Source organism: Artibeus jamaicensis, unplaced genomic scaffold (genome assembly GCF_021234435.1).
Source record: "Artibeus jamaicensis isolate MK-2021 breed Jamaican fruit bat unplaced genomic scaffold, CSHL_Jam_final contig_548, whole genome shotgun sequence".
In the NCBI taxonomy this organism is placed as follows: domain Eukaryota; kingdom Metazoa; phylum Chordata; class Mammalia; order Chiroptera; family Phyllostomidae; genus Artibeus; species Artibeus jamaicensis.
The window spans coordinates 16978542-17006388 of NW_026521883.1; the positions used below are offsets into that span (position 1 = coordinate 16978542).

General features: G+C 36.7%; 2 protein-coding genes and 1 non-coding gene across 6 annotated transcripts in view; 2 read left to right on the forward strand and 1 right to left on the reverse strand.

Moving 5' to 3' along the window:
• Positions 1-27847, forward strand: part of CCPG1 (cell cycle progression 1) — an 80398-nt gene that overhangs the window by 36649 nt on the left and 15902 nt on the right. Inside the window, exons 9-12 of one of the 4 annotated variants that reach the window (XM_053669995.1) lie at positions 3231-3352; positions 5743-7151; positions 9216-9313; positions 9848-9981. In XM_053669995.1, coding sequence (XP_053525970.1) covers positions 3231-3352; positions 5743-7151; positions 9216-9313; positions 9848-9864 — 1646 coding nt within the window. In that variant the 3' untranslated portion in view covers positions 9865-9981. Of the gene's footprint in view, positions 1-3230; positions 3353-5742; positions 7152-9215; positions 9982-27847 lie in introns of those variants that run through there. The other 3 variants (XM_053669994.1, XM_053669993.1, XM_037151087.2) reach the window with 3 other exon arrangements.
• On the forward strand, positions 2372-2474 carry LOC119053511 (U6 spliceosomal RNA). The gene has a single exon (XR_005083314.2). It is a non-coding gene; the product is annotated as a U6 spliceosomal RNA (small nuclear RNA).
• Positions 10133-27847, reverse strand: part of PIGB (phosphatidylinositol glycan anchor biosynthesis class B) — a 28112-nt gene continuing 10397 nt past the window's right edge. The window contains exons 6-11 of the mRNA XM_053670128.1: positions 19614-19665; positions 18199-18410; positions 17552-17616; positions 12640-12853; positions 10649-10829; positions 10133-10334 (exon numbers count right to left, since the gene is read on the reverse strand). Of these exons, the coding sequence (XP_053526103.1) occupies positions 10197-10334; positions 10649-10829; positions 12640-12853; positions 17552-17616; positions 18199-18410; positions 19614-19665 (862 nt within the window). The 3' untranslated portion in view covers positions 10133-10196. The remainder of the gene's footprint in view (positions 10335-10648; positions 10830-12639; positions 12854-17551; positions 17617-18198; positions 18411-19613; positions 19666-27847) is intronic.

Sequence of the window (27847 nt, forward strand, 5' to 3'; positions counted from 1 at the left end):
AACAACTTACTACTTTTTTCACAGTCACTGTTTAAAGGACATTACACTTTTTGCTTAACTCTGGCGCTAATCTCAACTTTAAGAGCTCTTTTGAGTTGATTTCAGAGCCACTGAATTTCTCATGCACCATGAAGTCAGTTGTTGCATACCATAATGTCTGTGCTTTACAATTTAACTAAAACATACTACTAAGTGAAATCACTCAGAACATTGACCAAGTTTGGCCCCATATAATTTTGGAGTTTCACACCTAGCCTGGAAGGAAGAGAAACTAGTATGACTGAGGATAGTAAAAGAATGTACTTAAAAGTATTTGGATTGCTGCACGTTCTGAAACTGCTTATAAAAGTTTAAAGAAAAATTTCATGCATGAAGCACCTAACTTCCTTACCTTTCTTTGCTCATAGATATCCATATTCTAAATTATTAGTGGAGTTCAGTTAGACTGGTTTTCTCAAGAAGTTACTTTAAGTATTGATAGGCTGTCTTGCTCTTCAACAGGTAGCACCACAGGATATAAGTAGGTGCCATGGTGTGTAGCGTAGACAAAGATTATAGCTCAAAGGCTATACTTAGTCATTCTGGAGACGGTAAGATTTTAGTTGTGTTTGGTCTTATTGTGCTTATGGTAGGTGGAAGGAAGGGGGAAAATTCCAGCAATGGAGAACCTGATAACCCAAAAGTAAACTTGCTGGGTTTGGGAGCAGTGAGAAGACTGCCTGGACTACAGCAGGATTGTTATTTAGAATAATGGAATGTAAAGTTGGAATATGTGGCGTGCTGTTACATTGTCAAACATCTTGGAATCAGGATAGGAGAGTTTGATTTATAGAGTGACCTCATAGCAATAAGTTTAGAGGGAAAGTGCAGGAAGGAAAATGATGTGGGGAAAATTAGGCCAGTCCTCTGGGGAATTTTGTAATTTAGATATTTGGTGTTTAGACCCTTAATTATAGGGATGGTAGGGATGGAGAGAAAGTTGGTGCAGTAAGGGACACAGAAGTAATCATGGAAAACAGAACTTGGGGATGGGACACGCAAGATACTTGTTGTTTGTGTTTGTTTTCAATTACCAGAAGTGTGCTAGCTGCTTTTCTTTTGGGGATGGGGTATGACTGGGAAAAGAGTTTTATTTCGAAGATGCAGTAAATAGATGATGAGCCATTTTGGTTTGTTTTTACTGAACTTTATTCTAGAATGGTTTAGGGTAGCTGTTGAAGTCTGATTATTTTTGTTCATTTGTTTCTATGAAGTTGTTCCCCAAATTGTGTCCAACAGGCAGCTGGATATATTGTATGGAAGCTCTGGTCAGATCTGTAGAGAAGTCTTAACAGCAGTGATAGCAAAAACTGACAGTGGGTTAATGTAATTAATATAGATAGATGTGTACATGTGACCAGAAGGCCAAAGATTGTACTTTGGGCAGTAACACTTTATAGTCAGGCCGCTGAAGATGTAGGAAAACAACAAAACAAACCACAGAACCTTTAGGAGTGGCTGCTTTCTTGCTCTTGGGAGGGTAAAAAAGCTAGGAGTGAGATTGAGAGTCATCAAATATGCTGTGTAATAGTACTGCCAGTTCAGGCCTCCACTAGGTTATTTTCCAGTGAGCAAAAGGAATTCATCCTATTAGAAGTTTGAAAAGAAAGATTTTCTGTCACTTGGGGTACTACATATGTATTTATTTCCACATTTTAAAAAATCTGAGATTCTTTTGAGAGATACTGAAACGAATTTGCCATGCTTTTATAAATTGGAAAATTTAAAGAGAGGGTGTGACTCCTCAGAGTATCAACTGTTAATTGGTAATAGTTGTCTCTAATTTGGCAAAGGATTTCTCTTTAGTGTATATCAAGATGTATTGAAGAAATTAAAATTTAGTTTTTTGGCAGTAAAAGAAGAAATAGTAAACTATCATTACATCCTCATTACAAAATTCTTTACATAAAGTTATACTACTCAGTAGATGTAATAGTAAACTTGTCAAATGCATTTTGCCTTATTTTTGATTGTGTTGTTTTTGTTCTCATATGCATGAAGCATGTAGCAGCATGTGAACAGGCATGTGTTGGCAAATTAACATTTTAATTTTTAAGGTGATTTTAATTTTTTAAATGGGTTTAAGATCCCTGTAGCACTGCTGGGATAGGGATGGTGGTGCTATAGTATGGATGTAACAAACACAGATGCTCAAAAGATTTGGCATTGAGAATGGTGGGGGATCACAGTTCGTCAATTATTTTCCTTGCTGTAACTTTTGAGTTTGTGTTGTATTATTTAGGAGAATTATAGTAAGAAAAAAATAGGCATTTTTGTTTTTCCTTGTAAACTGATTAGACTCCATGCTTTGTTTATTTCTCTGTCTGGGAGAATGCAACACTTTGTGTATTTCAAAGATCCCTCAAAAACTACAGAGATTAGCATGGCCCCCGAGTAAGGATGACACACAGTTCCTTGAAGCGTTCCATATTTTTTGCAGTGTCCCAGAGAGCATCCTCGTACTGTTTAATTAGCTCAGAAGAAGTATGAGTCAAAGCACAATATGTATCTCTCAAGAGCATAATAGTGACTTCCACTGTAAAAAAAGGGGATAATAAAGCCCTGGCTGGTGTAACTCAGTGGATTGAGCTCGGGCTGCGAACCAAAGGGTCACCAGTTAAATTCCCCAGTCAGAGCACATGCCTGGGTTGCAGGCCAGGTCCCCAGTGGGGGGGGGGGGAGGGCATGTGAGAGGCAACCACACACTGATGTTTCTTGCCCTCTCTTTCTCCCTCCTTTCCACTCTCTCTAAATAAATAAATCTTAAAAAAGGTCCAAGCAAAAAAAAAAAAAAAAGTAAACAGGCCTTAGTGTCTTCTATATAGTAAGATAAAAACATTACCATAAATTGTTTTCTTTGTTAGGGTACTGTGGACTGGCTTGTTTTAATCAAAAGAATAGTGAGCTGCTTAATTATCTCTGGGTATATGAGAAATAAAATATGTTAACCCACTGGCATAATTTATATTAACATCTATCCACCACCATTTGATGAATGATACCATGAGACTTTACTTATTCATACTTTGTTTATATATTCAGAAATTTTATAGACCCGTGAAATGCTAATATTTTGAAGAAAATGATCTTACCTTGATTAGTTAAATATATGTACATTAAATGTTTTATTATATGTTTAAAATATTGATAATCATAGCATTTATGTATCTAATAAAAATTTTCATTTTTAGGCACAATTCAGATTCAGAAGCGTCAACAGTTGGTCACAAAGATACACGAGGATGAATTGAATGATATGAAGGATTATCTTTCCCAATGTCACCATAAACAAGAGTCTGTTACAGATTATAAGGTAAGTACTACTAACACATTTTATTAAAAAATAATTGTTAGCCAATAATGAATATGCTATTTAGATACAAGTACAGATTAGCAAATTGATAATATCGGTAATTGTTGATTCAGTACTGTGTCCTCGTCACTGTACTCATGTACAGTATTTCTCTTATTTCTGATCACAACCCTGTGAATTAATCAAGTCTTAACTTCATTTTAAAGATGGAAAGAGGTTTAAAAAAGTTAAATAACTTTCCCAAGGCTAGCAACTGGCACAGCTGAATTTGATTCTGTCTTCCAAGGTGTTAATCCTAATCACTTATATTATAGTTAACATTTTAAGTTGATATTATATATAAAATATATACCATTATCATTAACTTAATTTTTACAGAGCCAAGCAAAACATTTTCATTCACTGAGAAAGAGGAGTTTTTGTAGCCTAAGGTGTTTCCTTAATCAAGGAAAATAATCAGGCAGTTTTTTTCCTCTGGTTTCTTGTAAGTTCTGATGCAAGAGATAGCATGTTATCCTGTCCTACTTAAAACTCAACAGACTCCGGCAGGACTGTGTTTGTTCATTCTGTCCAGTTACTTAACACATTTGTGGACTTATGAGGACCAGCATGGTTGCTGGTCTTCTATCTAGTTCTTCCCTGGGAAGGGTGTGTAGGGACTGTAGATAAATTCAGGGTAGGAAAAGAATAAACTGTTCCTTTTTCCTTCCCTTTCCCCACATTTCCTTTACACTTTATGTATCCCTTATAGGATTATGATTATATTTCTTTGGAAGACAGAATCCCACTTGACATCTGAATTATATCTTTCAGGAAACAACTACTGAAGTTGGTTGTAAATAATGTAGTTTTCCCTACCTTTGTCAGAGAATGTTTTCAAAAGAGTATCCATTTTCTTTCACCAGCATGGTTTCTGGGACATCACTGGCTTTTAGGAGACTCACCCTGCATAAGTCTTTACTGAGTCAGTTCTTGCAGAGCGCTTGTCTCCATCTGGTGAATGTGGTTTGGTTTTTTGAAGATCATCATGGAAGGACCTGCCCAGGATCTGCTTACTAGTCACTTAATTCAAGAATATGGAGTTTAGTGGGTCCTGCAGTCATTCTGTGGCTGCATATGACTGTTCATTTAAAGATAATGCTACATCACTCAGTTCTCCTCCACGGCCCACTTTTGTTGGTTAGCTGAAACTTGTTTTTTCTTACACAGCAGATGAAATGAGTATAATGAAACTTTAATAACTCATTCTCTGAGGATTAATGAGCCAGATAGTGAAACATCCATTTCAGATAGTTTTTTTAAGTGAAAGATACTTTAAGTGGGAGATGTCATTCTCTTAAAGGCTTTTTTTTTTTTTTGTGCTTGTTTCTGCAAATCAGCTATTTTTTCTGGTCTGATTCATTTGGAGTAGCTGTATCTGTGGTAAATCAAGCAAAATTTAACTATCATTTTGCAGTTATAATATGTTTTAACTGAATACTGCTAATAACCATTATTAATCTATATAAACATGTCATTTAGTTTCTGGCTATTTTGCTTAGTTTGTTACTAGTGCATATGTTGAAAGAAAAGTTAGACCACTCAAAGAAACCTTGAACTGCAGCAAAATGTTATAAACTTGATTGAACATAACTTTTTTCTATCAAAGGTGCTGATCTGGGAATTATATTACTAATGATCTCAGTTTCTTTAGAATATTATTGAATTTGGGGTAATTATTTATAAATGTTACCAAAATTTATTCTGCCCTCTAAAGTGGAAGAGAAATTTTATGATTTATCAGAACTTAGAGACATTGATTTGCATAGGACTAAGATGTTTCAAATAGGATGAAGATTATTGAAAGCTTTTTCCTTCTAAGAGTGCAGTGAATATAAAGAGAATTTTTTGAAGCATCATGTCATCTCCAGCTGTAGTTATACTTTTTATAAAAAATACTCTGTCTCTCACACAAGGATCAGAGAAGCCCTTAGTCCTATCTACATTCTTGCTAGGAGCCTTATCAGGAGAGTTTGGAATTCTGTAGTCAACAGAAAGGAGGCTAATCTCTTCTCCTAACCTGTAAGTGGGCTTAGAAACCAGTAAGACTGCAAATGACTATGGGAAACACTAATCAGAAGTACCTCATCTCTGGTTTTAGAATCTTAGAGACAAACCAAACTCGAGCTAATTTTTAACAGTCTTCAAACATGCAATGCTCTTTTGATGTAGCTCTCTGCTGTGCATTTTTGTGTATCAACCTTGTATTTCCAATTTTTATATATTGGAAATACATAAAGACTAGTCTTTGCATAAATATGTACTAAAAATTTATAATGTATTATATGTTAAAGATTTAAATTCAGCTTTTAAAACACTTGACATTTTTCTTCTCTTTCACAAAAATTTAGTCATTGAAGGAAAACCTTGCAAAGTGTCACACCCTTACTGAAGCAGAGAAGATGTCCTTTGAAACTCAGAAAAAGAACCTTGATACAGAAAACCAGTATTTAAGAATATCTCTGGAGAAGGAAGAAAAAGCATTGTCTTTACTACAGGAAGAGTTAAGGAAACTAAGAGAACAGATTAGAATATTGGAAGATAAAGGGACAAGTACTGAATTAGTTACAGAAAATCAGAAACTTAAGCAGCATTTGAAAGAGGAAAAGCAGAAAGCACATAGCTTTCTTAATCAAAGGGAGACTCTATTGGCAGAAGCAAAGATGCTAAGGAGGGAACTGGAGAGAGAACGACTAAAAACCATGGCTTTAAGGGTAGAACTTCAGCAGTTCAGCTCTAGGCAGTTAGCTGGCAATCCAGACTCTCCCGATGTATTGACTGAAAAGAAGGAAGTAGAAATCTTACGGGAAAGACTCACTGAGCTGGAGCGGAAGTTAAACTTTGAACAACAGCGTTCTGATTTATGGGAAAGACTGTATATTGAAGCAAAAGATCAAAATGGAAAACAAGAAACTGATGGAAAAAAGAAAGGGAGCAGAGGAAACCACAGGGCTAAAAATAAGTCAAAGGAAACATTTTTAGGTTCAGTTAAGGAAACGTTTGATGCCATGAAGAATTCTACCAAGGAGTTTGTGAGGCATCATAAAGAAAAAATTAAGCAGGCTAAAGAAGCTGTGAAAGAAAATCTGAAAAAATTCTCAGATTCAGTTAAATCCACTTTCAGACATTTCAAAGATACCACCAAGAATATCTTTGATGAAAAGGGCAATAAAAGATACAGTGCTACAAAAGAAGGAGCAGCTAAGAAACCAACAGTTTTTAATGAATACTTATATTCACAGCATAAGGCACGTACACAAAACCAGAATAATAGAGGCCCTACCATGCAAAAAGAGGGAAGGAAAGGAAAGCCAATTCACTTTGAAGAATTTGGAAGAAATACAAATTCACAGAAATGCAGTGCTGAACATGGCTGTAGCGAAAATTACAATTCTTTCAGAAAGGCTTGTTCTGGTGTATTTGAATGTGCTCAACAAGAATCCATTAACCTATTTAATATGAAAGTGTTGAATCCTGTAAGGATAGATGAATTTAGACAGTTAATTGAAAGGTACTTAGTAGAAAAATTGGATAGTTTCCATCATTGGAAAGAACTCGATCAATTCATCAATAAGTTTTTCATACATGGTATCTTTATACATGATCAGAAGCTCTTCACTGACTTCGTTAATGATGTTAAAGATTACCTTAAAGACATCAAGGAATATCAAGTAGATAATGATGAAGTGTTTGAGAAGTTGGATGAATATATATATAGACACTTCTTTGGTCACACTTTTTCCCCTCCATATGGACCCAGGTCGGTTTACATATCACCATGTTATAATAGTTTTTAACATTTATAGATTGGATAGCATTTTATCATTTGATAAGTTGCTTGGAATGTTACTATGTGTAAAGAACCCTTTGTAAAAAAAAAAAAAAAAGGACTATTTGTAAATGTACTTCATTACCAGAGAATTTAGAATAAATTAAATTTAAACATGATTTCAAGTTAAGAGATACTACAAATTAAAAATTTTATATAATCAGTTTGACTTGAGCAAATAGGTTAGTTTAATTTCTACCTGAAGTATCAGTTAAAGGTATATAAATCTTAATTTTAGCTTATTTGGTTTTTGTAAGATTATTTTCCTTTAATCTTTTATTTGCTTATTTTTGGGAAGCTAGGCACGAGCAATGCAAATTCAGTTCTGAAATCAGAAGAGTGCAGTAACAGTGTGGATGCTCCACTTTTCATTTGTCGATTCCATTTACTAAATTAGGATATTTAGTACATTTATCACAGAATTATTGTTGGTAAAGGTAGAGACATGATCAAAGAGGCAAACTTGGGAAGCCAGAAGTTTTAATGTGTGTGCTTTTAAATAACTACTAAAATTAACGATATCTATTACAGTTTTATATTCTGTAACATGAAACTTCACTAACCTTCAAATGTTAGCTTTTTTTTTACATTTGAATAGGTATCTTTTTGAATAAACGTAATGTGTCTATAAAATAATGAGACTGGTACTGGTGAATTTAGTCATTAAATTAGTGTCTAGTATTTACAATGAGCAAAGCACTATGAGGCTGCCCTGAGGAAACATGAAAAATTCTTGCTGAGAAAGAGATCACAAGCTATTGGAGAGTTAGGTAAATTAGTGGAGGTATAGAGACACTGTATGTAGTGGCCTTAGTCTACAGATAATGTGGGAAGGCTTCATGAGTGAGTGGCTTTTCAACTAAACATTTTTAAACTAGCTTTTGAAGGAAAAATGAATTTGTTAAGCAGATAGGGTAGGACATTCCACTCAAAGGGAACTTTGATTTGGAGATCTGAAGACATGCCACTTCAGGGAGGCAAGGTGGTGCTGTGGTATGAATAGAAGAGAATATGTAGCTCATGAATAGCTTCGTTTTGTGCTCAAGGACATGCTTTATCGCATTTTGGATCAGTGGCAGCAGCCTGAAGAATGAGTCATTGGAAAGGGTGGAGCTAAGATGGTCATTAACACTATACAGACATGAAGTGATGAGGATGAGTGGAAAGGGGGAGACAATTGAATAATATACAGAAAGTAAAATTAGTGATATTTCTTGTCAAAGAGAAGTAGAAAGTGACAGTGGTTTCCATATTTCTGGGTTGGGTCATTGGTTGGATAGTGAGATTACTAAGATAAGGAATACCAGAAGGTTTTAGATATGGGGAATTGGAGATGAGAATTGTGCTTAGAGGTACCTATTGACATCTAAATGGAAAGGATTAGTTATGTGACTATATGTAGCCCAGACTGTGTGTGTCATCTAGGCTGGAGCTACTTACCAGACTCTTGGGGAGCACCAACATATAGGGGGTTGTAGGAAAAGGAGGCTGAGAATGGCATCATGAACAACCAAAGATGATCTCAAATAAGAGGAATATATGTGTGTCAAATGCAATAAAAAGGACTGTATTTCTTGGCTTGAGATTTGGGTGGCCATGGATGGCATTATGGACTGTTTGAGTGACACTGTGACAGAAGCCTGATTAGATATAGAGGAAGACAGTGCATGTAGACATTGTTTGTGAAATTTAGCTGTAGGAGAGGAAAAAAGGCTTTGTTTTGTGTGCAAGAGATGTATATACATTTCTGTTTTTTTTCAGGAAAGAAAGAAAAATAATTTTTAAAAATCTCATTATTTTATTGTCACATTTCCCCCCCTATAGGATAAAAGTATAATATTGAATCTGGCATGGTTACACTATGATTATACTTCAGATTAATTTAACATTTCAGAGTGTTCAGATAATAGATTAATGGAGAAAAACATTGAAATTGTTCCTTGTTTAAATAGATTTAACTCTAACCTAGATGAAAAATGTGTTTACTGCTTTCAGTCGACCAGATAAAAAGCAACGTACGGTAAATATTGAAAACTCCAGGCATCGAAAACAAGAGCAGAAGCACTCTCAGCCACAAGCTTATAAGAGGGAAGGTAAATGGCATAAATATGATCGCACTAATGGAAGACACATGGCAAATGTCGAAATAGAATTGGGGCAATTACCTTTTGACCCTAAATATTGACCACTGTGATTAAGTTAAATTAGAAAACTAACACATGTGGATGCTTTCTACAGTGTTTGGTGTTGAAACTAGGATGAGAGCATCAAGATAACAATGTCTTTCTACCATTTCTAAGTATCAGTTTGATGACTATTATTACTCAGAAGCATCAAACAAAAGCTTACTAACCTGCTGTTTAGCTTTGCTGAATATTTTTCAGCACTGGAAATGTTCAACTGTAGTTCTGTTAAAGAAACCAGGCACACAACAGATTTTGTGCATGAAATGAGACTTCCTTTCAGTGTATGAGTTTAAAACAAGCCCAAATCATACATGACAAAGTGTAATTAACACTGATATTTGTGTTAAATTTGCAGTAGAGCTTGATAAGAGTACATTGTGATGGAATTTCTTTAACATTTTGTAATCTTACTCTTGCTTCTTGTCTCTTCGTGGGTTCAAGAGCCCGTTGACTTGTGAAGAATTTGCTGCCTTCTTATGAGCTTGCTGACTTGTTCTCTTGTGAAATTTCTTGCACATCTGAATATTGTGGAAGAAACAATAAAACTACAACATGAGGAAAACTAAAGGTCTTTATTTTAAAATCTGGCATTGTATTAATATACGGTTTTCTACTTTGTGATATTTTTCATACATTTCCTCAGTAGTACTATTTGGTAAAGAAGTTCATAGGTTTTTGCAAGTTCCATGAAATCTCACCCAGTGTTTGTTAGTGTAGGTAGGCAACATCTGAGTATTTCTACCCAGCAGTGTCTATTTCCCTGGGAAGGATCTCAGCACAGTTCAGAATTTCATCTTCTCTGGAGTTTCCCTTTTAACTTCCGTTCATAGACATATACGTGACTTCCAGTTCGACCTTCTGGCAAGTGAGTGTGGAAGAAAACAGCAGTTCTCTCATAGTTTCTTGAAATTAGGAAAGCACTTATTTCCTAGAAGTAAATATTTAAGTAAATAAAGGCTACATTTTGATGAGTACTGGTTTTAGAATTTTAGAATGACCCTTTGATTTGTGCCTCTATGTTTTTCTTAATAAAAAATGCAGTTCTTTAAATTGACTTGTGGCAAGTTACATAGATAGATACATATAGATAGTGATACACATAGAAATGCTGATTTTTGTCTGGGGAAAAGACCAGCTACCAACTGTATGGGTTAAAGAAAACCATAAATATGTTGTCTGTTTTCCTGAGTGTTTACTAAATCTAAGGTGAAACTGTTTTTCCCTTTTTTCATGTTTCCTTACCTCTTCCAAAATGCTGAAGATGATCAAGTAAGTAGGCAATGTTGAATTGTTGTGAAACTCTTCATACAACCAGCTTAAGGGATTTTGGTAAAATAGATCTGCTTCATCAAGATACTGACTTTTTCCAGTCAGGTCTGGGGGACATTGGAGAAATCTCATTGGAAGTGGGTAATGAACATGGCTATGAAAAGAAAGTTACCATTATAGTTACAAGAAGTTTTTTAAAAAGTGAAAGTTTTCAAATTACTCTTAAGATATATAATGTTTACATAACAGAATGTGAAATCCGAATGTAAATTGGGTTCTAGTTTAGGTGAAGAGGCAAGCCTGTAATGTAGTTTTCTCAAAGATGTATGATCCTTACACCATGAACCTGTGCAGCAGCAGCATAACCTTTATTTAAGTAGATTCAGTGATAGTAACAGATGTTCACTGGTTAAAGTCCAAATAAGTAATGGTTCTAGTGTATGGAAGGACTATAGCATATATAAAAAAGATGGATTGATAAGTCATGATAAATTAATGCGAGTTACTTGGACCAGGCAAAAAGCCTTGTTTATAACTTTGCCTCAGGAAAACTTAATAAAAATAAATACATGATAGAAGTTTAGTTTTATCTTTGAAGTGCACACAAAGTAAATTTACACAAGACCTAATACTTTATGACTTTTGTAATTTTGGAAATAAGGGGAAAACAGAAACAGCTGGCACCTTGTGTTCTAAAACAGACATCACACTTCTTTGCTGCATTGTGTACTTTGAAAAAAACCAAAGATGAGAACTTGGCAAACTATACAAAAGCTTGAGATGTCAAGCACTGCTACCATGTATGGAAAGCAACTTGGTACCTGTAGAATTTCTGTTCTCTGCAGTGTTACCATTAATGTGAGTGTGGAGGGACAGTAAATGTGCCTCTTTCAGCTCTAGTTTCTTTTTAGACAGTAGGGGAAGCTGAAGTTAAAGGGACACTTGGGGTTTCACATCTAACCTGTGACTTTTGTGCTAGGTGATTCTAATTTTCCAAAGTGTGTATTAATGGTTGTCATTAATGGCTGACATAAAGAGCATTCAAAGAAATGTTAAATTATCTTGAAAAGATAACTTTGTACAATTGAATGTGCACGTGCAAAATTAAGACTGTTTAAAGCCAGATTAATAGGTGTAAAATTTTCTGCATAAAAACTGTTTGCCCTCATACTGATATTAGGCAGTTGATAACTAATACACCTTCCTGACAAGCATAGGGCCTAATGGATGTCTTTAAATGCCCTGTATAGTTAAGACAATTTTACTGTTTTATTCCCAGAAACACTAACTCAAGTATTACGATACCATCTAATTGAGTTCCCTAATTTTCAAATGTGAGACAACTGATATCCAAAAAGATTAAAAAGACTGGTTAAAGACCAGTGCGATTGTCAGCAGTAAATCTAGACTAGAAGCCAGTGTTTTGAGATTAATTAAAAACTGTAATACATGTAAGATGTACGTATCACAGAAATTTGTAGTAAGATCAGTGGTAATTTCTTTACCAAGAAATTAAGCCCTTGCCGATGTGGCCTAATTGGTTGGACATAGTTCTATAAGCTGAAAGGTTGTGGGTTTGATTCCTGGCCAGGGCACTTGCCTAGGTGATCAATATTTCTTTCTCCCTCTCTTCTCTTCTCTCTAAAATCAGTAAGTATGTCTTTGGGTAAGGATAAAAAAGTACCCAAAACCATCAAATAACCTATTAGGTATACATTTAAATCAAACCAATTAAATCTAAATTGTTTAAAAGATTTGAAAAGGATATTGAGGTTAAAAGTGGTATGTGACTTTCATCAACATAGTTCAAACGGTTTTTAAAATTTATCTGAATAAATGTGGAGTTTCAAATTTTTTATTATCATTGATCAGTGGTCCATTAATTTAAATCTAAGAATCTGAAAGTAATTTAAAAGTAGTTTCATTTTCTTAACAATAGCATAAGGTAGAACTACGTTTATTACCTATAAAAAGGAGTAGAGTGGCAAGGCATCATTACAAAGACCGAAGCTGCAGATCCACTGGGGTTGTTATAACAGAGTTCTTGAACATGAGTCATAACATCCAAAGTACCTCGTTGATGAACTAAACCGGTATAGAGCGCAAGGAGCATATTTGATAAAAACAGGAAACTTAGAGCTGTTTTTTTCCACGTTTTCAGGTGATTTAGTGAATACCCTGTACAAAAATAGACATATGTTTAATCATAACACTGACAATCTTGTTTTCTTATAACTAAGCAGTTCACTATAAATACATTTATAGTATTTCATGGAATTAGCACAGCTGTACTGCTGTCATAAACAAGATATAATCAGTAGGTTGTTCTGACCATACACTGTCATTGTCTTATTGTCGTTTGGGTCTTGACCGTTTTATAGGAAAAGGAATAGAAGTATAATGGAAAGGTTATGGCCGGGGAGTCCAGCAGACCCAGGTTTGAATTCTTGCTCTGGCACAAGTTGCTTTACTTTGCTGAGCATTAGTTTCCCCAGCTGCAAATGGGGTAACAGTACTTTTTTTTCAAGTATTAGTATAAAAGGTGTGTGTCATGTGCCTGCCTGCTACACAGTAGTTGCTAAATAAATAGGACTTTTATTTATTCCATTACCTCTCTTCTCTTTAATATCTGAAGCAGTAGCAGTGGATTGTGTACACAGAAGTTCCAATAATTCTGGAGGAAGTACAGTAGAATGTCCTTTAAGAAAAATATATCACTAGGCTCCTAGGAGATTTTCAGTGTTCATTATGAGTGGTGGCATGGATCTCTCTGGAAGAAGAGGAGCTAATTTTTTTTTTCCACCCCTCTCACTATAATGCTGAACAATTTGGAGATGCTGAACAATTTTCCTTTTTTAATGTGGTAGAAGTTTGTTCCCCTTCTACAGTCCTACTCTCTAGCAATAGCCACTGATGATGTGCACATGAGGATCTGTTGAAAATGCCTTCAAAGAGAACAGGCCTTCTCAGTGGAAAAGAAGGAGCCTATTAGTAAACTTTCTTGACATTCAATTTTATGCTCAACACACACTGTCTTCACAGAAGTAGATAATAGTTACTTTAGAATTTGGGTGTCAGGATCCAGTCTTTGGCCTGCCTGAAATTTTAGCCCTCATTCCCATTGGGGCAAGGCACTGTTTTCCATGACCATCACCTAATTGACTATTATCAACTATCTTAGCTTGGCTCAATCACTAAAAAATAACTGAACGTGAGTAAAATTAACTTTGAACTGTTTCCATTTAAACTACACTAACAGAGTTGGCTTAAGGAAGAATTGTAATAATCAAATTTGGGCAAGAAATCTTACATGTTTGATTCTGTTCCTCTATGAATGTTTTTAGATAAAGTTACCTACAGTTCATTACATTCAGTAGTTTATCACACGTCCATTTTGCTTAGTACTGCTAGAAACTGCTTTGATGAACCAAAGAATGTTTTGAAAAGCAGTGTGATAAATATAGCCAAATCAAGAAACCCAAACCTACCTTTAAACTTAAACTGAAATCTGTAAGGTTTTTCAAATGGTAAAATGAACCTACTAAGGAAGATGAGAACTAGAATTAGCTTTCTTAGAACTGAAATAGGATTCCAAGTTCTACCTGCAATAATTTCAGCTACAGATACAACAGACCAGCAAAATACAACTTGAAAGTGAAGTGCTTAGGTTGACAGGCAAAAACAGTCTTCCCAGTGGGTTCAAATTACAAAAGGTACATTAAAGCCTACTCTGGCAAGTCCCTACCTCTCAGGAATGTTTAAATAAGTATACCATGGGCCTCTAATGTGGTTCCCTCATTAGCAATTTTTTCATTGACTAAGCGTTCATTTAAAGCATTATCAGAAACTATGACATTAGAGATACAGTAGTATGGGTGACATACAAAATGAAATACAAAGTGGTGAATGTAAAAATGGTATTCTGCATCGAATGCAGGAAGATACTGTGTTTGTACTCCTAGCTTCAATACTGAAGGTCTTTTAAGTTAGGTAGTGCTTATGTTGGTTCACTTCTGAAGCTAGCTCACTTTAGAATGATGTATCCTTTCAGTGAGAAATGAATCTCCATATTTGAAGAAATTAAGAAAAATTTTGTGAAGAAAAGGAACAGTTAAATCTTGAATTTGAGGGTTTTCAAACCATCTAACACTGAAAAGTTTCTCGGGGTGCTTTAGAAAGTGGAGTTGCTAAAGGGAGAGTTAAAAGAACAGCTTCAATGCTAGACTGATTTACAAGAGAAGCCCAGAATCCACAGTTTCCTTACAGGGAAACAGTATGGTTTCTCTAATATTTAAAAGAAGTGATTAAGAAGGTCATAAAAGCTACCACCCAGTAAATCTACTTAAATGTACATACAAACAAGGAGATGCAGCTTTCACTAAAAGGGGCCACCCTAAACTAACATGAGCCAGCTTCACAGAATTTGTTATCGCCCAGAAAATAAGCCTGTCCTAACTTGAAATTAAGACCCTGCCCCCAGTGACTTACTGCACAAGTTTTGTCTATCCTGTAAAACCACTTACATCTTTCAGCTTCATGTAATTTTCATGACAAGGATACAGTACGAATCCTGGTGACTACTGTCCGAATACAGGCCCCTTCGTTTCACATAGTGACTTTAAGAACTTCACTGTTAAATAGACCAGTGGCACCTTTGTTTTATGGATAAGGAAACTGAGACACAAGGTTATAAAGTTCACTAAGGATCAGAGCCAATTTCAGATGGTATGTTTTTCTGTGGTTAAGACCTATTTTTGGATAGGACTGAGGGAAACAAACTTTCAATCCAGATGGAAAGAAGGTACATAATTATTCTCTTCCTGTGCTCAGCCCCTAAATGAGCCTGAAGTTCATTTCTCATCTCGAATCTGCCCTGGCTGGGACTGTGGTGGAAGCAGTGCCAGCTCAGTTCCGTGCTTGGGCCTTAAAGGGCATTACACACTTCTGTTCCTTCTCTTGGAACCCTGCTTATAGCAAATGAACAAGCTCCAGCTACATGGAGAAGAGCTGAGGTACCTCAGCTTATAGCTGGCTGAACCCCAAATGTGAGAACCCCTCCTAGGTTGGTAGAGCTGTGTGTGCCCCACCTGCAGCTCATCCCACCTAAGTGAACTCAGTGGAGGTGGGAAGAACCACCCAGCTGAACTGCAGACTTGGAAAAAAATAAATGGAGCTTTAAGTCAAGTTTTGAGGTACCCTGTATACATAGCAATTGCTAATAGAGATGTCATGTTTATATAAAATCAGGTTCAAATAGTTCATACAGGAATAGAAGAAAACTGACATTTGAAATGTGATATAACTCAGAATCTCAGGTGGTTAGAAAAGACTCAAACTGGGCTATTGAACACGTCAAGGACTCCATAGAGAACTGTTGTTTGACATCCTGAATATCCAGAGATTTTCGCCTAGGTGAGCTCACTACTTAATTGGTCCTTGTTTTGGAACCTCTTGGCATTAAAAGAGGTCAAACTCTTAATGGCAGTATGAGTGTCCCAAGAATCAATTTTGGGGCCACTCAAGAACCTTGGGTATATATCTGGTGGAAGAGATCACATCCTGTGAGGTCAGGGGTTTTGGTGGGTCTTGGTCCTTCAGGTATCCTGAGTGGACACCAGCTGGAAAAAAAGATGGATTCTTACCTGTTACAAGAGGATCTCAACCCTCAACAGCATTTCATCTTAAGTCGTTGAGACTGGGAACCAGAGATTACTGGGATCCTAATACTTAAGTCTTTTGGACTGGGAATAAGGTTAAAAAAATGCAGTTTTTTCTTGAAACACTTTGTGAAGATACAAGTGAAATGCTGGAAAGCTCCAGATTATAAAAGTGAAATCAGAACTTCTTAAATTAAATGAGACGCACATATTTGTCTCACCAGGGCAGAAACCAAACAATAATAACTAACTCAAGTTCATTTAAAAAAAAAGATACTGGATAGTGGTTTATGAACAAATTTGCTGTGGTAAATAAACCACTATTCTTAAATAGTTGTGAGACACCTATATTTTTATATGTGTATAAAGTAAGATCATAAGGCAATGATGAATTAATTTTGGTTTCAGTACCTTAGATATATAAATAGGGTGTATATTTGTACTTAAACGAGTACATCAGATCTGAAAGCGATCAAGTGTACTTTCTTGGTCAAAGAAGGCTGCCTAGCTCTGGTTCTCTGGAGTTGTTTTATAAATAAAAAGGTTGATGCCATTAACTTCCTAGCTTTGCCCTGTCTCTAATCCCAGTTGATTACTCATTTCTTCCCTCCCCAGTCCAGTGATTTTTTTAGTGATTAATATTTGAAGGAAATCAAGTCATTTATTTTGAATTGAAGTTAATAAAGTTTCAGTTCATAATTTTTCCAAAATGAGCAGTGTAAAAATTCCACAGCTGAATGATACAAAACTCTCGAAGTCACATGTACAAAAATTATTGCAAGGACCTACTAGAAAAGATGAAGGGCCAAAATTAAATCAGGTGTGAAGCACTTTACAAATTGCATTAGAGTGAGTCTTAAAGCATTAAAAACTAGTTTCAATAGCTATAAGTATATTTTTATGAAACACTAATCATAAAGTGTCTTCTAAAATATGTTATTATTCCATCACTTTTTAGTGAGATTTCCAATAGCCAGAAATACTACCACCAGAGGGCGCTTCAGATAGTGGATCCTTATGATTATATTTCACTTTATCTTTTGGCAGCAAAAAGACATTTAGGCTGCAAAATGAGAATACTGCAGTAATGTAGTTATTTTATCTTTAGAAGCAATTTTCTTTTAGTCTAGTTGAAAACAAATACTTTAGAGTTTAATGAGAGCTTAGTCTTTTATCTACTTTTATATGATTTGTTTCTATATTGAACAAAAATACTTACCACAGAATACCATACAAAATGGTAAAACTGGATAGATAAACCTGAATTCTTTGTGGCTCAACATGCTATAATAGAAAAACATAATAAAATAATTTCTTGTATTACATACTTTAATAAATTAGTGCATTTAAAATGAAACAAAATTAAAAGGACCCATTCTTCGAAGTACTGAGACTGACTTTCATGCCTCGGGAATGAGTGTCCCATTTTTCTGTTGTAAGGTGCTGTATTACAAGTAACCCTAACATTTGATGTGAGTGTCTAAGGTGTAATTACATTCTAAGAAATTTCTATTACCAATCCAAGTCATATTACTCAAATTTGGAAGAAATATGCATACATTTTCATTTTAGAATATTACTTCTCTAGTTCCCCTCATACTTAAAATTTTGGTAGCTTTTTAAGAACAAGTGAAATTTGTTCAACTCCCTAGAAATTGAATGCAATCCTTGTTAAGTAAACTAATCAGTCAAAACTATCCATTCTATCTGAGCACTGGTATAATTACAACTTTTTCTGTCTGCTAAATTATCCCAATTAACAAGTCAATCTTGAATGCATCTGTAAAAGGTAACAGTTTACGTTTTGAGGAATTAATTTCTTGGTAACATTATCAAAATTAACTATTTGAACAAATAAAATCTTACCTGTAAACCAGAAGTGTCCACAGCACAGTCACCAAAAGTATCTGGTACCTCTTTGGGGCTAGAAAGCAGCCATGAATAAAGAAGGGTAGGTGAGTGCCCAAAACAACTGGAAATCCTTGACTGAAGTACCAGTGCCATGGGTGAGAACCATAAAATGTTCCCAAATTCTGCAGCACGTTAAATTTCAAAAAATTATACTGAACCACAGTCCACTGGCATGGTTGAAGGAAAGAGAAACAGAAATGTGTTAGTGCCAAGTATGAATCTTTGGCATTAGGAAATTTGGCAGAATCCTGACATTAAATCAGGAATGAAATCTAAATACCAAGTAATAGTTTATACTAATAACTTGGATTAATGATCATACGAAGTACTTTTTTTATGTTCTAAGTATTAATGTGTTCTTTGTTAACTTGTAAAACACTAGGTTTTTGAGATTCAAGAAAGTGAATACATATTTACATTTTGACATTAAGTTTTACATAAAATTAGAGCTAAAGCCCTGGCTAGTGTGGCTCTGGACTGAGCCTGCAAACTGATAGGTCGCTGGTTTGATTCCCAGTCAGGGCACATGCCTGGGTTGTGGGCCAGGTTCCCGGTTGGGGGCATATGAAAAGCAACCAATCAGTGTTTCTCTATCCACCCCCGCCTCCCCTGCTCTCTCAAAGTAAATGAAGAAAATCTTAAAAAGAAAAAAAAAATCTTTTAAATTTTTTGATTCCAGTACCTTACGTCACATATTACCTAGTATGATAAAGCTTTGGAAACATTGCAATTTGAAGTATGATACAAAGCAGATAATCAAAAGCAACAACAGCTAATGTTAAATACTTGCTTGTGCCAGGCACCACTGTGAACATTACACGTGCATTATCTCATTTAACCCTTTAACATGAGACAAGTACCACAATTATTTCCAGATAAACTGGCAAGAAGGGTACATGACATGTCCAAGGTCACACAGCTAATAAGAGCACTAAGCAAAAGATTCCAGAGCCTGTAAGCAACTGAAAAACAGGCAACTTAAAAACAACCAGCAATTACGAGATTAAAATGTCAAGCCAAATGCTTGAAGAATAGAGTATTATGGTTGATTAGAATTGTTTATGATTACCTTGAGGCCACTAAAGTCATTTTTAAAAAAATCTAACCTTTACTGCTTGCAAACCTGACAAAAATGCCTTACAAAATGTACTGCTGAATTTGAACTAGGAGTACACAGTTCTGTTATATAGAAAGTGCAACAAATTGAACCAAAGGCGCATGCTGGCAGTCATCTTTAATGATCTTCCTGTGTTTCCAAGTATTCATGAATTAAAAAATTGGGTTGAGCTTTTACTGTAATAAATAGCTAGATTTCCATCTATTGTACATATATTTATAATATATTGTAAACACCTCTATATTTTACTCACCTGACCAAAAAACGTACGATCGATTATTAGAGAACAACTTAAAGTGACAAGTCTGAAAAATAAAAAACAAAAGGATGATTAACAGTCTGAACTTAACTAAAAATCCAATATTGGCATATGGGTTTGCAAATGCCTTTTATCAAAGCCATTTTTTGAAAAAGCCGCTTTAAAAATGTTTTAGTTTCATGTACTGAATATGGATTTACACATTTTGAAAGATATTTCATTACATAGCTGCATTTAAGCAAACTTAAAAAAGTAATACACACTGCATTTGTAATGCTGCATAACCAATGATCCCTAAACTTGGCAACTTAAAACATTTATTTTCTCAGTTTCTCAAGTTAAGAATCCAGCCAGGCACAGCTTAGCTGAGAGTCTCTGACTCATGGTCTCTCATGAATTGTCAAGATGTTGGCTGGGCTGGTTAAGGTGGAGGTGTAGGTGTAGATAAACATGCCTCTGCTCCTTGGACAATGACAGCAAAAATTAGTACTAGGCTACAAAAACATCACCCAGAACGATCTGAAAATTAAGCTGTTGTGTAAGTCCGACAACCAAGGATTTAAAGAAGCCACAGTTATCCAGACGGGTAGGAGGGGTGGAAAGGCACAGGGAGAAACAGACACAAGTGGCGCAGAGAAGTGTGGAGATGTGGAAGGGGTGGTCCCACATCCAAATGTGGTGGATAAAAATTGGGAGATCTCTTAGGAGTGAAGGATCCCAGACCCGACCATGCAGCCCAGGATTCCAGCACCAGGAAGATACCACCGCCATGGATAATGCACACATTTTTGCCCAAGTTTTTGAGGGAAAAATAAGGATGCACTTTATACATGGGTAGTACTAATACAAAGGTTTTTAATTTTTTTTAACATGCTTATGTGTTAAAAGTGTAACTCTAGAAAGCAATAATGATATCCATATACAAAATAATACCCTGGAATATGACAATCAGGTTTGTTTCTAGATAGAAATTAAAAATTCAATTTAAAAAATAAAATGACTTTTTCCCTTCAAGTTTGGGTAAAAAATGTGGGTATGCATTTTACATGGAGTGTATTATACACAGCAAAATACAGTAAGCCCCCATAACTTCTGGCTGTAAAAACCAGCAGGGGGTTGGTGCAGCAGAAGAAATGGGGATTCTTAAGAGACTCCTCTTAGTGGGTTGGCAACAGGCTTACGACTCATGCAGACTCACCCCCTCTGGGATTCAGCACCAGGGTTATAGCTGGAAGGGTACCAATGGCATATGGGGAGAAATTGAAGTGAGTGGCAATAAGGTGAATGCCGGGAGACAGCTTTCTCCTGGGCAGGACTCCAGACGCCAGACAGCAGTACTGTCCCCTCTCTGAGCCCTCTCCCACACAGAGCTACAGAGTAGTGATATAGGTTGCCCTGAAGACTACCTAAGGCTCCACCCCATACAATTCACTGGTGCACTTTTCTACAACAGGCCACACTACTAAGACGGGAAGTCAAAGCAACTCTGCCTAATACAGAGGGGGTGGGAAGGCTGCCAAGTTGAGGAGATAGGAATATGGCCCAAATGAAAGCAGAACAAAACCCCAGAAAAAGAACTAAAACTGGACCTAACCTATCAGATGCAAAGTTCAAAACACTGGTTATCAGAATGTTCCAGGAACTCATTGGGTATTTCAACAGCATAAGAAAAGACCCATGCAGAAATGAAGGTCGTACTAAGTGAACTAAAAATTTACAAGGAACCAACAGTGGTGTGGATGAAGCAGAGAATCAAATCAATGACTTGAAACATAAAGAAAAAAAAAGCAATAAGAATAGCAAGAAAAAACTTTTAAAAATGAGGATAGGCCAGGAGCCTCTGGGACATCTTTAATCATAGTAACATCCAAATCATAGGAGTGCCAGAAGAAGAGGAAGAATAAGGAATTGAAAACTTATTTGAAAAAATAATGAAAGAAAACTTCCCTAATTTGGTGAAGGAAATAGACATACAAGACCAGGAAGCACAAACAGTCCCAAAAAAGATGGACCCAAACAGGTCCATACCAAGACACACCATAATTACAATGCCAAAGGTTAAAGATAAAAAGATAACCTTAAAAACAAGACAAAAGCAGACCAGTTACCTACAAAGGAGTTGCTGTAAGACTGTCAGCTGATTTCTCAAAAGAAACTTTACAGGCTAAAAGGGACTGGCAAGAAGTATTCGAAGTGATGAAAAGCAAGGACCTACAACCTAGATTACTCTACTCAGCAAAACTACCACTTAGAATTGAAAGGCAGATAAAGTGCTTCCCAGACAAGGTAAAACTTAAAAGGAGCTCATCATCACCAAGCCATTCTTAGTATATGGGCTGCTGAAGTGAGCACATCACCAAGCCATTCTTATGTGAAATGCTAAAGGGACTTATATAAGAAAAAGAAGATCAAAATCATGAACATTAAAATGGCAATAAATTCACAACTATCAGTAATCTAAATAAGCAACTAGAACAGGAACAATCATATATACGGAGATCACAGAGGGTTATCAGTTGGGTGGGGGAAAGGGGAGGTTGAGGGAAAAGGTGCAGTGATTAAGAAGTACAAATTGGTAGTTACAGGGGGAGGTTAAGAACAATATAGGGACTTCCACCAAGATGGAGGCGTAGGTGGAAACACTTTGCTTCCTTGCACAACCAAATCTAAAATCAACAAAGTTTTAACGATAAATGTAACCAAATCACAGAAAATTGAAAATACAGAGTCTAAAAACAATGAAATGCTCAGCTAAACTGATGAGAGCAGCGAAGCCAGCAGTGGAGCGGGTTGGGCAAAAACGATCCCCTGACCCGGGCAGCGTGCAAGCAGCCGAGGGCACGGATCCCAGGTGCAGGGTAACTACGGGAAGGCGTGGCGCGTCTGGCTGTCTGAGGTCGCGCATTGGCGCGCAGATAAACCAGTGAAGAGACGTGCATTGAGACAGATAGTGCAGGCCCGGTGCAGGACAGCGGGCTCGCACATTTGTGCTCAGATAAACAGACAGGGACAAGTAGTGAGGCAGACTAGGCGAGCGGAGAGGACCACCATTGCTCCCTCTCTGACCCTGCCCCCACATACAGCGTCACAAACCAGCCATCTGGGTGGCCCCGCCCTGGTGAACACCTAAGGCGCCTCTCCTCATATGTAACAGGCACAAACAGATCAAAACATGGCTCAAGAACAACTCAGAGCCCCAGAGCCAATAAATCTAAGCGAACAAGAAATTGCCAAACTTTCAGATGCACAGTTCAAAACACTGGTGATCAGCATGCTCACAGAACTGGTTGATTTTAGTCACAAATTAGAGGAACAAATGAAGGCTACACTAAGTGAAATGAAGAGAAATGCACAGGGAACCAATAGTGATGGAAAGGAAACTGGGACTCAAATCAAGGGAGCAGACCAGAAGGAAGGAAAAAATGACCAAACAGAAAAATATGAAGAAACAAGAATTCAAAAAAATGAGGAGAGGCTTAGGAACCTCCAGGACATCTTTAAACACTCCAACATCTGAATTATAGGGGTACCAGAAGGGGAAGAGGAACAGTCACAAGTGGAAACCTTATTTGAACAAATAATAAAAGAGAACTTCCCCATTCTGGCAAAGGAAGTAGACTTCCAGGAAATCCAGGAAGCTCAGAGAGTCCCAAAGAAGTTGTACCCAAGAAGGAACACACCAAGGCACATCATCATTACATTAGCCAAGATTAAAATGAAGGAGAGAATCCTAGAAGCAGCAAGAGCTAAGGGGACAGTCACCTACAAAGGAGTTCCCATCAGAGCTGATTTCTCAAAAGAGACCTTACAGGCAAGAAGGGGCTGGAAAGAAGTATTCCAAATCATGAAATCCAAAGACCTACAACCAAGATTGCTCTATTCAGAAAAGCTTTCATTTAAAATGGAAGGACAGTTAAAGTGCTTCTCAGATAAGATCAAATTCAAGGAGTTCATCATCACCAAGCCCTTCTTATATGAAATGTTAAAGGGACTTACCTAAGAAAAAGAAGATAAAAACATGCATACTAAAATGACAGCAAACTCACAATGATTAACAACCAGACCTAAAACAAAACAAAAACAAAGCAAACAACTAGAACAGGAACAGAAACACAGAAATGGAGATCAAATGGAGGGTTAGCAACAGGGGAGTGGGAGAAGGGGGGAGAAGGTACAGAAAATAAGTAGCATAGACAGTAGACAGAAAATAGATAGGGGGAGGGTAAGAATAGTAGGGGAAATATAGAATCTAAAGAACTTGAGACACGTGTTCATGAACTAAAGGGGGGGAATGGTGGGGAGGGGTGTGCAGGGTGGAGGGGAATGAAGGGGGGAAATAGAACAAATGTAATGGCATAACCAATAAAATAAAAATTAAAAAAAAAAGAACAATATAGGAAATGGAGAAGCCAAGGAACTTACATGCATGACCCATGGACATGAACTAACAGTAGGGAGTATTGCTAGAGGGAATGAGGGTTACCGGATAGAAGGAGACAAAGGGGGAAAGTTGGGACAGCTGTAATAGCATAACCAAAGTATATTTAAAAAAAAACACACAAGATATTGGCTGGAGCTACACGTTCATCTAAAGGCTTTTTTTTAGGGGGGGGGTAATAGGGAGATTTGCTTCCAAGCTCACACACAGGTTATTGGCAGAGCTCAGGCTCCCACATGTGACCCTCTCCTTGAAGGTGCCTTAAGACATGACATGTGGCTTCCCGCAGTATAAGTCAGCTAAGAAAGAGTGAGACAGGCACCTTAGATGGAAGCCATCATCTTTACAAACCAGCTGTGCAAGTGATGTCCCTTCTGCCATTTCTGTTTATTAGAATTAAAATGTCTACTCCCTGTTCAAGGTAAGGGGATTATACAGGATTACTGGAATTATGATTATATTAATATTAAGATGTTGGGATTAGTGGAGGGCATCTCAGAGGCTGCCTGTGACAAACACACAGAGAAGAGTACACTATGAGTACATGGCTTCATGAATCATCGCAATACGAACACAACTGTGTGACATATAGATCAGGACACAGCATCAGTGGCACTTCAAAAGGCCCCTTCATCCCTCCAACCAGTCAATCTCCACTCCCTTCCCAGAGGGGACCACTACCCTGATTTCTGATAGCACAGTTTTACCTTTTTTGAATTTCACAAAAATGGAATCATACTATATAGACCCTTGTCCAGTTTCCTACAATCAACAAATGTGAGATTTAACCATGTTTTTGTGCATACTTCAGTAGGACATTAATTTATAATACTGTACAGTATTCCACCGAATTAGTATGCCACATGTATTCTGTTGATGGTCACTGTGCTTCCCTTTTTTAGGTATTATTAACAGTGCTATGAACATCCTTTGACTCATCTTTTGGTTCCCATATATATGCCTTTCTGTTGAGTATAAATGTAGGGTTGAAATTACTGGGCCTTAGGGTAGAGGCACAATCAGCTTTAGTTGATACTTAGTTTTCCAAAGTGTTATATCAATTTATATTTCCACAGGCATATACAAGGGTTCTATATCCTTTTACACCATTTGAGTAGATTCATAGAAGCATGTTATGATGATTTTATTTACATTCCTTTGATGACTAATGAGGTGAGTATTTTTATACTTCCTAGCTATTGAAATATCTTTTGAAGAGGCCTGTTCAGGTCTCTTCATCAATTTTCTATTAAGTTACCTATTTCTTACATATTTTTGTAAGTTCCTTATATAATTTTTGTTATTTTATATTGTAATTTATACATCTTTGGTTTTTTGTATTGCAAATACCTTCTGATCTGTGCCTTGCTTTCCTTTTTTCACTACTTAATGGTGAATTTGATGAAAAGAGTCTTGAATGTTAACATATTCAAATTTATCTTCTTCCTTTATATTTTAACACTATGTTTTATTTAGGAAATCTCTGCATCAAGGTCACAGGATATTCCATCATATCTGGCAGAGGTGCCACTCTTTTACCTTTACAGTACTATCTTTAATTCCCTTGGGCACAGGTGGCAAACACAAGGCCCGTCACCTTGTTTCATCCATCCTGGCATCTTGTTTTCTACCCAGTGGCAGCGCCAAGCTCTAGCTTAACTGTTAAGGAGTAGTTACATTTATACAGTCCTAAAATTCCATTCAGGCAACTGACAGGCTGATGTGGCCCCTGGTGAAAGTGAGTTTGACACCCCTGCCTTGGGGTGGCTTATGGTGGCAAGTCAGAATCAACAGTAATTTTTTATATGGATATCCAACTAATTCTATACTTATTGAACAGACTATCCTTTCTCTGCTGTACTCTAACATTACTAGAGCCAGATGCTGTTACAGATGCTGGAGATAGAGCAGTTTCACAAACAAAGTCCCTGCATTCATGAAGTTTGCATGCTAGTGGGGAAAGACAAATAGCCAAACACAAGTATGTATTTGTAATACATATTTGTCAACTGGCAATAAGCAATGAAATGGGCATTTATGTCTGGATCTGTTGCTGGACCCTATTGTGTTCACCAGTCTATCTGTTTTATCTTGCACTAATTACCGTAACTTTGTAATAAATCTTGATATGTAGAAATGCAAGGCTTCCAACATTTTTTTCTCTCCAAGATTCTATTGGCCTTTAAAAATTTTTATTTATTTATTTATTTTTAAGAGAGAGGGGATGGGAAGGAGAAAGAGTGGGAGAGAAACATCAACATGTGGTTGCCTCTCACATGCCCCCTACTGGGGACCTGGCCTGCAACCCAGGCATGTGCCCTGACTGGGCATCGAACCAGCAACCTTTCAGTTCATAGGCCAGTGCTCAATCCACTGAATTACACCAGCCAGGACTCTGTTGGCCTTTTGCAGTCTACTTAAACTTAAAATCAGCTTATTGATTCACCACTCCCCACCCCCATATTGGGATTTTAACTGTACTGCACTAAATAGATCAATCTGGGGAGAACTGATAGCTTTAAAATATTAAGTCTTCCATCATGAACAGCATATTCTTCCATTTATTTAGGTCTTCATTGCTCCTCCCAATAATGTTTTGTAGCTTTCTGTATAGAGCTCTTATATACCTTTCATTATTTTATTTGTAGGCATCTGATGTTTTTGGATCCACTGTAAATGACATTCAATTTTTTGTTTTGACATGATTTCTGAGTAAAGTTGCAAGAATAGTACAAAAAATTTCCATATATCCTTCTCCTAGTGCCCCAAATATTAGCATTTTACCATATTTGCTTCATCTTTCTCTTTGTCTTTTTAAATACAGTTTTTTTCTGAACTGCTGACAGTAAGTTGCAGTCATAATTCACCTGTATCCCTAAATACCTGAGTGGGTATTTCCTAAAAACAAGTAAGTTCTCTTATGTAAACCATAAATCCTCACAGTCAAGAAATAAACACTAAGTCTTTATGGCTATCTAATGTATATGTTGTTCAGATTTTGCCAATTTTCCCCAAAATATATTTTATATAAAGAAATAAAAGATCCTGATCATATGTTGTGTTCAACTGTCATGTCCCTTAGTCTCCTTCCTGCATGAAGTTTACATTCTAGTGTGGAAAGACAGTCTTTCCCCCCAGACTTTTGACTTTGGGAGCAGACACTGTGTCTGACCTCTGAATCATCAAATGCTAGATACAAAGTGTGTTAAAGCTTGTTGAATGAGTAGACTATGTACTGCTAAGAGTAAAAGGACTTTAATCTCCCTCAGTGTAAAAGCCTAATAACTAAGCCCTTGCTCTTCCTCTGACCTCACTATCTCACTGTCCCAAGCTCACTCTTTTGTAGATACACTGGTCCCTCTGCTGCTCCTGGGAAATGCCAAACAATCCCTGTGTCAAGGCCTTTGCACTTTGATTCCTTTGTCTGGAATATTTTTTCCTCCTCTACACGGTTCACTCAGTTCCCTTAGGTTTTGGCTCCAATGTCATCTTATCCTGGTGGGGTCCTCCCCAGTTACCCTGTAAAATGTAACACCCTTTCCATCTTGCACCAGCGCTCTATCCTTCTTATCTCATTATTTTTTCCTATAGCATTTACTGTCAATTGACAAATATATATTACAAATGCATACTTGTATTTGGCTATCTGTCTTTCCCACTAGCATGCAAACTTCATGAATGCAGGGACTTTGTTTGTGAAACTGCTCTATCTCCAGCATCTGTAACAGCATCCTGCACACACTAGGGTTAAATACGTAAATATTTGCTGAATGAATGTATTACATTAAAA